Consider the following 11,329-nt stretch of genomic DNA (forward strand, 5'->3'; position numbering starts at 1 on the left):
TGGCAGAATTGTTTAAAGTTTTTCAGGATTGTTCATTCCAACTCATCCCCGAAAGGCGTTGATAGTGAGGACAGTCTATTTAAGGAAGTCTGGAACATGTTATATACTTCACACGCCATCAGGGTGCAGTCATGTCCTCAGTAAAAAACACTGACTGTGAACGAGCCAACACAGCATTATGAGGTCTGTACTTGCCATGTTGAGCATGTCTGTGTTCCCTGCTCGGAGTCTCTGCTCAAAGGATAAAACACAATGAGGAAAAAGCCTTAAATAATGTATGCCACATTCAGGATCCCTTTGCTACTCTCACCTTAGGCTTGACATAACATTGGAATTTGTAAACTGATTGACACTTGATTGAAAAAGTAGAAGAAAATGCAACCTTGACGGTGAAACTTTAAAAACAACAACAACAAAAAACATTTAGAATCTCTCTGGCTTGTCAACCATATTAGCCCAAATGTGTTAGTTTACACCTTTTGCTGTATAAAGATTGATTTCTCATGCATTACCAACACGCTTATGCTCGTTAAAATGTCAGTGAAAGAAGTGTCTGGTGCCAATAACTGCCAACAGACCATATGGCTGCTTCCTTCATCAGTGTACGCTGGCTGACCTCTATACCCCACGCTGATGTCTCTGATCATGACGCTGATCACAGAAGCAACGGAGCTACTGCTGACTGTTGGCCGTCCTGCCATCACACACGTACTGTGGGGTGTGTACGTTGACCACGTATTGCCTTTTTGTTTTTGTATCACTCGGACTCACCGGCCATCTGAAATCAAGACTTCCATCCTGCTTTCTTCCATATTAGGCCCTCACATCAAGTATACATTGTCATTCCTGCACTGATGTGAAAATAGAGATCCTGCCATGGTCAAAGAGCGCATGCAGCTGCCTGCTGTAAACCTTTGAACCACAGCGAGGGAGCACAAGGTGCCAGTGCTGTAGTTCACTCCTGTATTTTCGGAATGCTTGGCTGTCTCAGGGGATATCGTGTGTTTCTATGAAAAGGACAGGAAGGGTTTTTGTGTCACTGGAAACCTGCTTTTGAATGGTCAAAGTCAGAGGCAGGAAATATTCTTTTAAGGCTGATCAATAGATCTAAATCAGTCTTGTTTCCAGTCTTGTTGTTATAGATTTAGTTTGGAGGCTGGCCTCAGGCTCAGAGCGGAGGTCTTTAAAGTCTGAAGCACATAAATATATTTAAAATGACCTGAATATCTATTGAGTTCAGATTTATGTTTCTCTGAGGAAATTAAGTCTATGTTGGCAAATTAAGAAAACAGTGGGATTCATATTGTGTGATTCCATAATTTACTTCGTCTTTTGTCGCTAGGGAATTATATGATCTCTGCCATTTTCAATATCTTTATCTGTGTTATCATATGCCAGCTGTGGCTGTTGACTGCCTCACCTCTTATCAAAACAATAGGTCACTGAGCAAGGTCTATTAGCATTTGAAAGGGCGTTGGGGGAAGGCGTGCATGGCATATTCTAGAAAACGAGAGTGCAGTTCAAATCACCTCTGCACGAACTGACTTGGGACGGTCCCGCAGAAGGCTAGAAGCAGTCCCACCCGCCAAACGAAAAGAATATTGACTTCACAGAAACAAAGACAACACATCTGAATGGAACAAAAAAAAGGCGAGAAAAATCTCACAGCTATATTCGGCAACTGCATTATTGGTCTTAGTGAGAGCACAGTGAGGGGGAGAGATAAAGGGACCCGCCTGCGCAGGAATTGCAACTGTGCGCGCTTTCATCCAGAAGACAGCGTATTGCCTTGTTAAAACCTGCTTTGTTGAATTCAAAACGTTGACCGATGAAAATGAAGATGAAGCACCCTCTTGGATAAATCGGAGTGCATGGGAAAGATGCTGCTCTCACCAGGAGCAGGTGTATTCAGCCAAGTGGATGCGCAGGGCACAGAGCAGGAGCGACGCACAACAGCCACCGGACCACAACACCTGCTCCAACGGAAAACCCCTCATGTTTAGATACGCTGCTGGTTAACGCACTTCTACCTTCAAAATAACTGGATTATTTTGATGCTATTTATATCTCTTTACCAGGATAATGTGTGTACCGTGAAACTGATGGACGCACAGCTCGTTTGGAAAATACTATAGTGACACAAAAGATCAAGGACTGCTCTGCTGGCTTCTCATGAGGCTGCTTCTCTGAAATCAATCTTGTTCTTATCAAGGACATAATCATCTGCAAGGATGCCCGGAGCACTTCTATCCACGCAGTCGCTCTACATAGGGATGGAGGTGGTGATTGCAGTCGCGTCTGTAATCGGAAATGTGATGGTGGTTTGGGCGGTGAAAATTAACAAATCGTTGCGAGACAACACGTTTTGTTTCATCGTCTCCTTAGCTTCGGCGGATATTGCAGTGGGAGCCCTGGTCATTCCTTTGGCCATTACCATCAGCATCGGACTCCAAACTCACTTTTACAGCTGCCTGCTTGTCGCGTGCACGGTGCTGGTGCTGACGCAAAGTTCAATCCTGGCCCTACTGGCTATTGCAATTGACCGCTATCTCCGGGTCAAGATCCCGACCAGGTAATGAGGTTCACAACTCAATAAGGAAAGGCACATTATCCTCTATATTTGTGCCACGTGGACACGTCACAGTGATAATAATGGTATTGATGATGGCACTGTTTGTATTTGCTCACACAGCAGAAGGAACCACAGCTCCAGAGCTGTGCACATGTATTTCCTAATGGGTCTTGTTTCACTTCACAGGATGCCTCCATCCTGCCAGTCCCTTTATTTGCATGTAGTTCTGACTCACCAGTGCTGACACGCTAACCAGAGCCTATCTGATCAACCTACAGTAGTTCTTTTGTCCCTCGATGCTAATATGTGTGGCAGAGTAGCACGGTGACAGAATGGGGTTGTATACAGGAGAAATATGTTTTCTGTGTTTCTTGAGGGCACAAAAAAAGTCAAATTTGCTGCCAATATGTTAAAAATCACTCTTATTTTTTATGCCACCAGTGGTTTATCATGCCAGGCTGAAGCAAAAGACTGAGCAGTGGTGCTGAAAGGCTGAAAAGATAAGCTTAGTAGAAGAGGGGAGTTTATTGTCTGACTATTGTCAGCGGAGTCTTAGACAGGAGATTAACGTTCAAAACTATCACAAAGTCTTTTGGGGTGTGATAGCAGTGTATCAGGAATTTTAGCTTTTTACTGCTTACTCTTTTAAAACCATCCAAGCTTAAAGGTGTCTGCCTCAGACACTTTTACATCCTAACTATACAGTCCTTGTGTTATTTAAATCAGAGATTCTGTCAAGGGAGTTGTTACTGCCACTCACTTCCATACTGCCACTCCCGTCACAACTTCTATTATGATGGAGAATTTACTCTCTTTTTTTCTCCCACACTCCCGGCTGTTAGATTAGCATCTGATCTTTTCTGAACAGACCGGCTCCCAGGCTCAGTGTGTGCATAATGATCATCTTACCATGCTTCAGACACAGACCTGGCTCAACACAACAATCCCTGGTCGATACTAATCCAAGACATGCACTGGGCAAAATTGCAGGGTTTTGTTTTGCTTCAGGCGCCACACGTTGTAAATATCAATCATTGGTAATCCGAAAGGGAGCATTGGTTGCTCTACACACTTTTCTACATGAGTGTGATCAGATAACTGTTTCCCTGCCCCTAGGCAATATCAGTCTCTCTGTGCCATTTCTTGGTCATAGGACAGCAGTGATAATATTTTACAGCCTCTGCACCTTTTACCTTCTTCTATCTTCTGCCTCTTATCCATAAAACACTGGAAACAATGAAAAAGCCATATCTGTTAAAGCTGGTTGTAGCTTGTCAAGTCCTGCAGCTTGGTTCCACTGTACCGCTGTAATAAATGCTTAGGTCATATTAAGCCAATTGTAAGAACTATGGGCTTCTTCGGTTTTTCCCTGAACAAAAGAAGTGTGAATAGCAGCGGTGCTGCAAAGGACAAGGTCTACTGATAAAGGTTTGCAGGCACTGTCCTGTTCAAGTGGAAATATGTGCTGCAAGGAAATGTGTATAACGTGTCTATAGGGACTCATGGTCTGAATGGTAACTCTTTATTGTGCATCGCACCTTTTGTCAGCCCAAGGGCACTGACAGAATAAAAAAGATGTAGCAAATAAGAAACCATGCAAGTCCTGAGAGAAAGTGCTGACATGAGACTGTGTTGTTTGCAGGTACAAGCGGGTGGTGACCCGTCGGCGAGCGGGGCTGGCAGTGGTGATATGCTGGACGGTGGCCTTCATCGTGGGGCTCACCCCCATGTTAGGCTGGAACAACCTGAAGCGTCTCCAGCAGAACGGCTCCATCAGCTCTGACCTCATTATCACTTGCCAGTTCGAAAATGTCATCAGCATGGACTACATGGTCTATTTCAACTTTTTCGGATGGGTGCTGCCGCCGCTGCTATTTATGCTGGTCATCTATGCAGAGATCTTCTACGTGATCCACAAGCAACTTAACAATAAGAAGTTCACCACCAGTCACACAGACCCCAACAAGTACTATGACAAGGAGCTGAATCTCGCAAAATCGCTGGCTCTGGTTCTTTTTCTCTTTGCGATCAGCTGGCTCCCCCTCCACATCATCAACTGCATCACACTCTTCTGCCCTGATTGCGAGAAGCCTATAGTCCTCCTCTACATCGCCATCCTGCTCACCCATGGCAACTCTGCTGTCAACCCAATTATCTACGCTTTCCGTATTAAGAAGTTCCGCACGGCCTTCAGGAAAATCTGGCAGCAATACTTCTGCTGCAAGGACACACCAGCTCTGGAGATTCAGCCCAGCGACAGGAAAGAGATGCCCAATCTAGAGCCACAGCCAATGACACCACCACAGCCCCCACAGAAGGAAAGCCTAAAATCTGATCCACCACAGCAGCAGCCGCCTCCACCTGAGCAGCAGCAGGACCAGAGGACCGAACCACCTCAACAACCTAAAGAACATCCGCCCTTACTGGAGCAGAACACAGTCTAAGCCAAGGAATGGAGCTGATGGCTGGCTGGGGAAAAAAAATGAACAGCGCACGAGCATTGGTTCTCTCCTCATTTGAATGTAGTCTAATGAGGAGCATGAAGTGCTACGATGCTGTAGGGACCGAGGTGACTTGGATCATAAATCCAAAACACTGGAAGATTATTTATCATTACTCAGGAGTAGTGGACTTTATGAAAGTTTGGTCAGAGCAAAAAAGAAAAAAAAAAAGGGTTATCTATTTCTTGCAATAATTGAAGTCTTTTTTTACAATGACTATCTTAGTAACAGACTGAGGACATTAAGCTTTAACTGTTGTTTATTATGGTCAAACAGTTGGTGTGAACATTACAAAATGTGCAATATAAGTTATTGTGGTTGGTCAGTATCAGATATCAAATGTTAGAACTTGCTATAGAATGAAAGTTTGTACGTTCAGTAGAGCAGGTTCATTTTATTTCTGTGTGTATGTTTAAACTGACAGTAGCTGAAGAATATGAATGTAATAATGTAAGTAGGAGACGATAGCAGCACAACTTTGAACGCTCATCTCTTCTTCAGGGTCTTTATCGCACAACAGTGGTAGAGCAAGTGGCACTATGGGAGAGCTTTTTGCAGCAAGGAGCCTTGTGTGCAGATGGAAGGGTTTTGTAATCCTTTAACCCCTCTCCGCTGGAGCTGAGTCCCTCAGTGGATCCGGCAGCCGTGGTCCATTACTGAGGAGATGGACAGGAATAAGAAACAAGCAGCTGGATAGAATGGCTGGTTTTAACCTTTTAGAAGCTGCGTGCAGGAGTCTCGCTGCTGCAGGACGACAGCTACTCATGGGGGAGAAAGACAAGATGCACTTAAAGCTTGTGTTTATCCAGCCTCCATGCCAGCTGGTGGTGAAAGTTGTTTTTCCTTTTTTACATTACATGGACTGATAACATTATCACAACTTACCACTAGGAACAGTGGCTTCCATGGCCTTATTCAGTACTGTAATTAGTACAGACTGGACTGGAAAATGCCACCTGAAGATTGTGAGTATCTTAACTAAACTGTAAACTCAACATTTTGCATAATGTCAAACTGGGGCATCTGTAGATTAGAAATGATGTTTAATGCCAATGACAAAAACACTGTATGAGAATGTAAAGTAATTCTGTTTTGTCTATTGTAAAGACTCAGAGCTCTGGCCAAGACAGTTTACTGATGTTCTCCTGAGTGGGTGACAATCTCTTATGTATTTTCTATTACAGTCTTGACAAAAAACCTTTGGAGTATGAGCAGTCAGGCAGTCAACATTTTGATGCTCGGATGGCAGAGAAGACAGAAACCTTAATGCAATCCACACCAAAGTGTAGGCTAGATGTACTGTATATAACACACACTTGAGGGGAAAAAGAGGATGAATAAACGTATGATATAATGTCCTTAATGCCGTTTTCAAGCTATGTTTACAGTACTGAGTCCAATTGAATAGTGAAATATACATATTTGGGATGTATTATTTCAAAGCTAGATGAATGACCTCTGGTGCAAATGTGACTACTGAGCATACAGTTTGACCCTGTCTCCAAGAAATTATGTTAAGAAACAACTAATGTGCAACATTATATGTTTTGAAGCAAACCTAATGCTACCAAAAATACGCTTTCTATTGAGTACATGTCAAGTCACAAAAATGTGGATACTGAACTAGGACTTTCACAATATACCGGTATTGACGATAAGAAAGTTATGGTTGCAGACTCTCTCCATCTCCCTACACTCGTATTTTGAGTGTAATTAATTTGCCAAAAAAGAGAAAACGCACAATAAACCAAGTTAAATTATGAATTTGACTTTTTTTAAATTTTTTTTTATTTTCTACTGATATGATAATATCGTGACCGTGGATTCTTTTGGCCATGATAACCACAGTCTTTCCCTAACCTGTGCTTTCTTGCCTAAACCTATAACCACAGACAGGAGTCTGGATGGTGTAGGACCACATTTTGCCATAATGGCACAGACTTACAATGTCAAAGCAGTTCCAGCGTCAATGTTGCGGCTGGTAAAGAGGAGTGACTATTGCTTACATTTCTCAGATGGCCATACTCCAAATGAATGCTATTGTTGCTGCGTATCTGCTGGTTGTGTAAATAAGCAGCCGTTTGCTTTCAATTTTGCCATATTAACTTATAAGGATATAGCATCGCAGTGTTGTGTTTACAGTTTATTTCTGCTTCTCGGAGGTGGCTCAAAAAGATGTATGCTAACTGAGGATACACTCAAGTAAAGACGTGCACGGACCAACTCAGTGCAACTATTCTTTTATTTTTTAAATATAATAATGATAGTAAAGTTGTTTCTAGCTATTCCCTCCTCTCGGCGAGTAACCACTTCTTCAGTTGTAATTATTCCACTGCGAAACACTTTGAGCCCAAGATATCTCAACTTTCCATTGGTACCTCGCTTGGCAGTGCTGTCAGTGTTCTCATTACTGCTGCAATAATGCAGTGAGTGTTTATAGATAACTGTCGAGAGTTGTCACAGCTCTGACAACCCATTTTTCTTCTCTGTGTCTGAGTTCCTTTGATATTTGGCGAGGCATAAAGTCCCTGGAAAGACTATTTAATCCTAGTGAGGACTGCTTACTCTTGCTGTGTCTGCGAGGTCTCCATCTCTCAACTTGTCTCACTTCAGTCTCGTCTTTCAGTTATAATGTATCTAATCTATAAAGAAGAAAATAAACAAGACTTGTGCACACGTTCATGTGATATAGTGCTGATCAGAAAGCTTATAAATCAGTAGTTTGGTTCGATATTAGGAATGTTTTACATACAGAGAAACACTTTTTATTGAGTCTTGGGGGCTATTTCCATCATGTTGACTTGGTTTAATTTGCTAAGATGCTGAGTTTCAGGGAAGGATTGAATATCAAGTCGAAGGAGATAGATAAGAACTACAAATAAGAGGAAAGGAAATACTGGCGCTTTGTTTTTCCAATGGAATAGCAGAGGTGACCTTTCCCTGCAGCGACCTGCTGTCCTCGGGGCTAATGTGGGTGCAAACCGCAGATCCCGAGGGAAGGAGAGGGGCCTCTCTTTCCATCACTTCATATTCACATTCTGCAGTAACACCAGCTTCAGGGTGTAGTGACCTTGTATTTGATAGCGTGACACATTTACTATTACAATTACATTAGATTCAGTAAAAGGCCTGGTGCACATTTGCAAGGGAAATTCCCAAAGATATGTGATTTGTAGTGATGCTGTGTTGTGGAATGCAAACTAATATCAGTGAGTGTTGTAATAACAAGATAGCAAGAGACCTCCACACGTCTGTACCTGTCGTTGTCCCCTCTGGTGACATGCACCTATTTGGATCAATATTTCTTCAGAATGGTTTGTTTGAACCATGTTTCAAGTCAATATCTAGCTTTGTACATTAGCTGAAGTTCTAACCGACACTGACCTTCCAATCCTCCAAAGACTCTCTGCACTTCCAGGGCAGGCTGAGCAGAAAGTGCATCGCATGATATTTATGTCCCAGTAAAGAGCTTTTTTCATTTAAAATGGAGGAGCGGTTTGATCTACCTGGGCTCTGATCAGGCTTCATGAATAAGCAAGCATGTTGTGCCCTGTGCTGCTGCACAACAGGAAACAAGTCTCCTTGTCAGAATGCTTTATGTACCATCACAACATCTGTCTTTGGGAACAGCTGTAACACAGCTCCAATGAAGAGCTTTGAAGGATAACGTTTACATAAAAGAAGCTCTACAGTACGATTGTATTATACAGTAAAGCCCAGAGTAATATCCACCATCGCTTACAGTTGATTGTTGCCACTCTGCTGCACGTGTGATTTCACAGGAAGGCCATCGGTCATAAAAACAAGGCCACCAATTCTGCCTTTGCTGAAAGAGCATCTGTGTTATGCTACAGCAATGTGGGGACATCAGTTCCTAGTTGGCCTGACAGCTAATGAGAGGTTGTGTCCAAACTGATATGCACAAAGGATGCAAAAACAAATGAGTGGATGCACATTTGCAGCAGATGGAATATTTGCTTGCTGTAACAACTGGACACGGTCTATTAGGATGTAATGATATGAAACATATTTTAGGAAAACAATTGCAATATAGCAAAGCGATTACACAGAGCAGATAAACTGCCATCATTTTTAGCTGTGAAGTTAGAGGTGCTATAACAGAAAAAAAAAATATGAGATCAATCAAATGTCTTTTACAGAACTTCAGGAACGATTTCATCCCACTCACTGAACGTCAGAAACAGCAATAAGAGCTCACAGCATGTGTGAAAAGCCTTCAATAAAACAGCATTAGGGTTTCTGCAAATAAAACAAACTCATTTCCCCTAACAATCAATTATTTACCAAACAGGCTTACAAAATTAGAATGACATCAATATTTTATCTCCTTTTTTTATCAAATCTCTGCCTCAGGAGGTATTTTGAGAAACAGCTTGAAGCAAAGGCTCCTGTGTGAACCCAGAGTGAAGAGAAAATGCAAAAAAATGGTTCATAGGATTTCATTTGAAAAAATAAGTTTTTGTAGCGCAAAGATGGTTTGTAGCATTATTCACTTCCCCTGATAAAAGAGCTTTTCCTGACTGTACTGGCTGAAAGCTTGATGCTGCATTTCTCCCAACCAGAGCTCTGTTTCTAAACCTCTTTTGGTGTCTGTGACAGTCCTTATGACAGACTGCCACCTGCTGGTAAATACTATTTTGATGTTTGATTAAAACTGAGCAGCAGGAGTACTCACTGCTGATCTGGCTATCTGGTGAAGGGTACAAAGGTCACATCTGGCTACTTCATTAAGCTTCTCCCACAGGTCCTGATGGCGCTTTTATTTGAGATCTTTTGATGGCGACTTCAAAAACCTGCTTGGCTGAATAATATCCCAAATAACTGGAGCAGGGATAAAGGAGCCAAAACAAAAAACCCATTGCATGTATTTGCACATTTGATTCAATTCAGCCACATGATGCTCAGAAACAACATGAACCCACATTTGAAAAATGTGCAGATTTAAGCACTTAATCATTGTTGTTCAGTGTTCAGAAAAACATGCTTGATTAAGTTGGAATAACTCTGTTAATACATTTTTGCACAGTTTGAAAAGAATGTACTGTCAAATGTGCAAGATAGTTTAACATCTATTTTTATCATAAGCAACCTTTTTTCATTCTAGATTTGAGAACATGAAACAGTTGTTTGAAGTTGTTGATTATCTCGCAGAGATCTTCAAGATATGATCCAGAAAAATGTCCCCACATCCACATAAGAGCACACATTCAGTCATTGTGAATGTTGTTGTTTCCTTTATGAACTCCAATACAATGTACCTTTAGTGGTGAAGGAAGTATTCAAATGTTAAGGATGTAAAAGTAGAAAGATTGTACAAGTATTAACATCAAAATATACTCAAAGTTCCAAAAGTTAAAGTACACATAATGCAGAATGGCCCATTTCAGAATAATATATATATTATATTACTGGATTACAATTAGTGATGCATTAATGCTGTATACTTGTTGTATACTGCTGGCAATACATCATAACCTATTAGCCTATTTATATTATCTATTAATAGTATAAATCTGTAAAGTAACTAAACCTTTTAAACAAATGGTAAAAATGCTTTGCCCGAGGTAATGTTATGCTAGATCTACTGCTGACCATTTTGGAGATACAGGCAGAGTCATCAGCAAAATGTGTAACCACTAACAGTAATGTCAGGGTTCAAGTTGTTTTGCTGCATTACCGGAAAATGGCACAGTGTGTGCACCACGATCTGGGTTTTTGTCCTGGAGGGAAATGTTATATTTATCATAGGCCACGCAAGTTCAAACTCCGGCAACCCCACATACGGTAACAGAGAGCTCAAACGGCAGCAAACACACATCAAAAGGAGGGATTATTGCCTCCCTCAACAAGTCTGAACCAAAGTTTGCCGAGGCAGCTGAAGTGCTGAGCCTGACTCACTTCCTGCCTGCTATCAGCTGCTTTTCCTCTATCAGGAAGGGGAAATTCCCAATTTCTTTCCCATTTTCTGGGATGCTGGTTTTAAAAACCTGGTGAATGGACTTCCCCAAACAGGACTCTTTCTTACAACACAAAAGGCCTATCTCTAAAAAGGACTGTTTTTGTTTTGGTTAACAGGCCGCAGATTTTGAAAACAACTCTTTAAAAGTTCTGGAGGCGTTGCTCCATATGCAGTTTAAAAGCAATAATATTTGGTGCAATCAGAGCTCCCCTCGTGGTCCATGCTGTCACTCCCTTGTGGCTGTGCTTTGGATGGCAGAGGATGGAACGCCCATAA

General features: G+C 41.8%; 1 protein-coding gene across 1 annotated transcript; it reads left to right on the forward strand.

The window, feature by feature from the left end:
- Positions 1–2,231: 2,231 nt before the first annotated feature.
- On the forward strand, positions 2,232–5,144 carry adora1b (adenosine A1 receptor b; the record flags this gene model as incomplete). The annotated part of the gene is made up of 2 exons (XM_079179397.1): positions 2,232–2,572; positions 4,215–5,144. The coding sequence occupies 2 exons, from the start codon at positions 2,232–2,234 to the stop codon at positions 5,014–5,016; spliced, it is 1,143 nt and encodes a 380-aa protein (XP_079035523.1). The 3' UTR covers positions 5,017–5,144.
- Between the last annotated feature and the right edge of the window lie 6,185 nt (positions 5,145–11,329).

This window comes from Pholis gunnellus, assembly GCF_910591455.1.
Source record: "Pholis gunnellus genome assembly, chromosome: 2".
NCBI classification, from domain to species: Eukaryota; Metazoa; Chordata; class Actinopteri; order Perciformes; family Pholidae; genus Pholis; species Pholis gunnellus.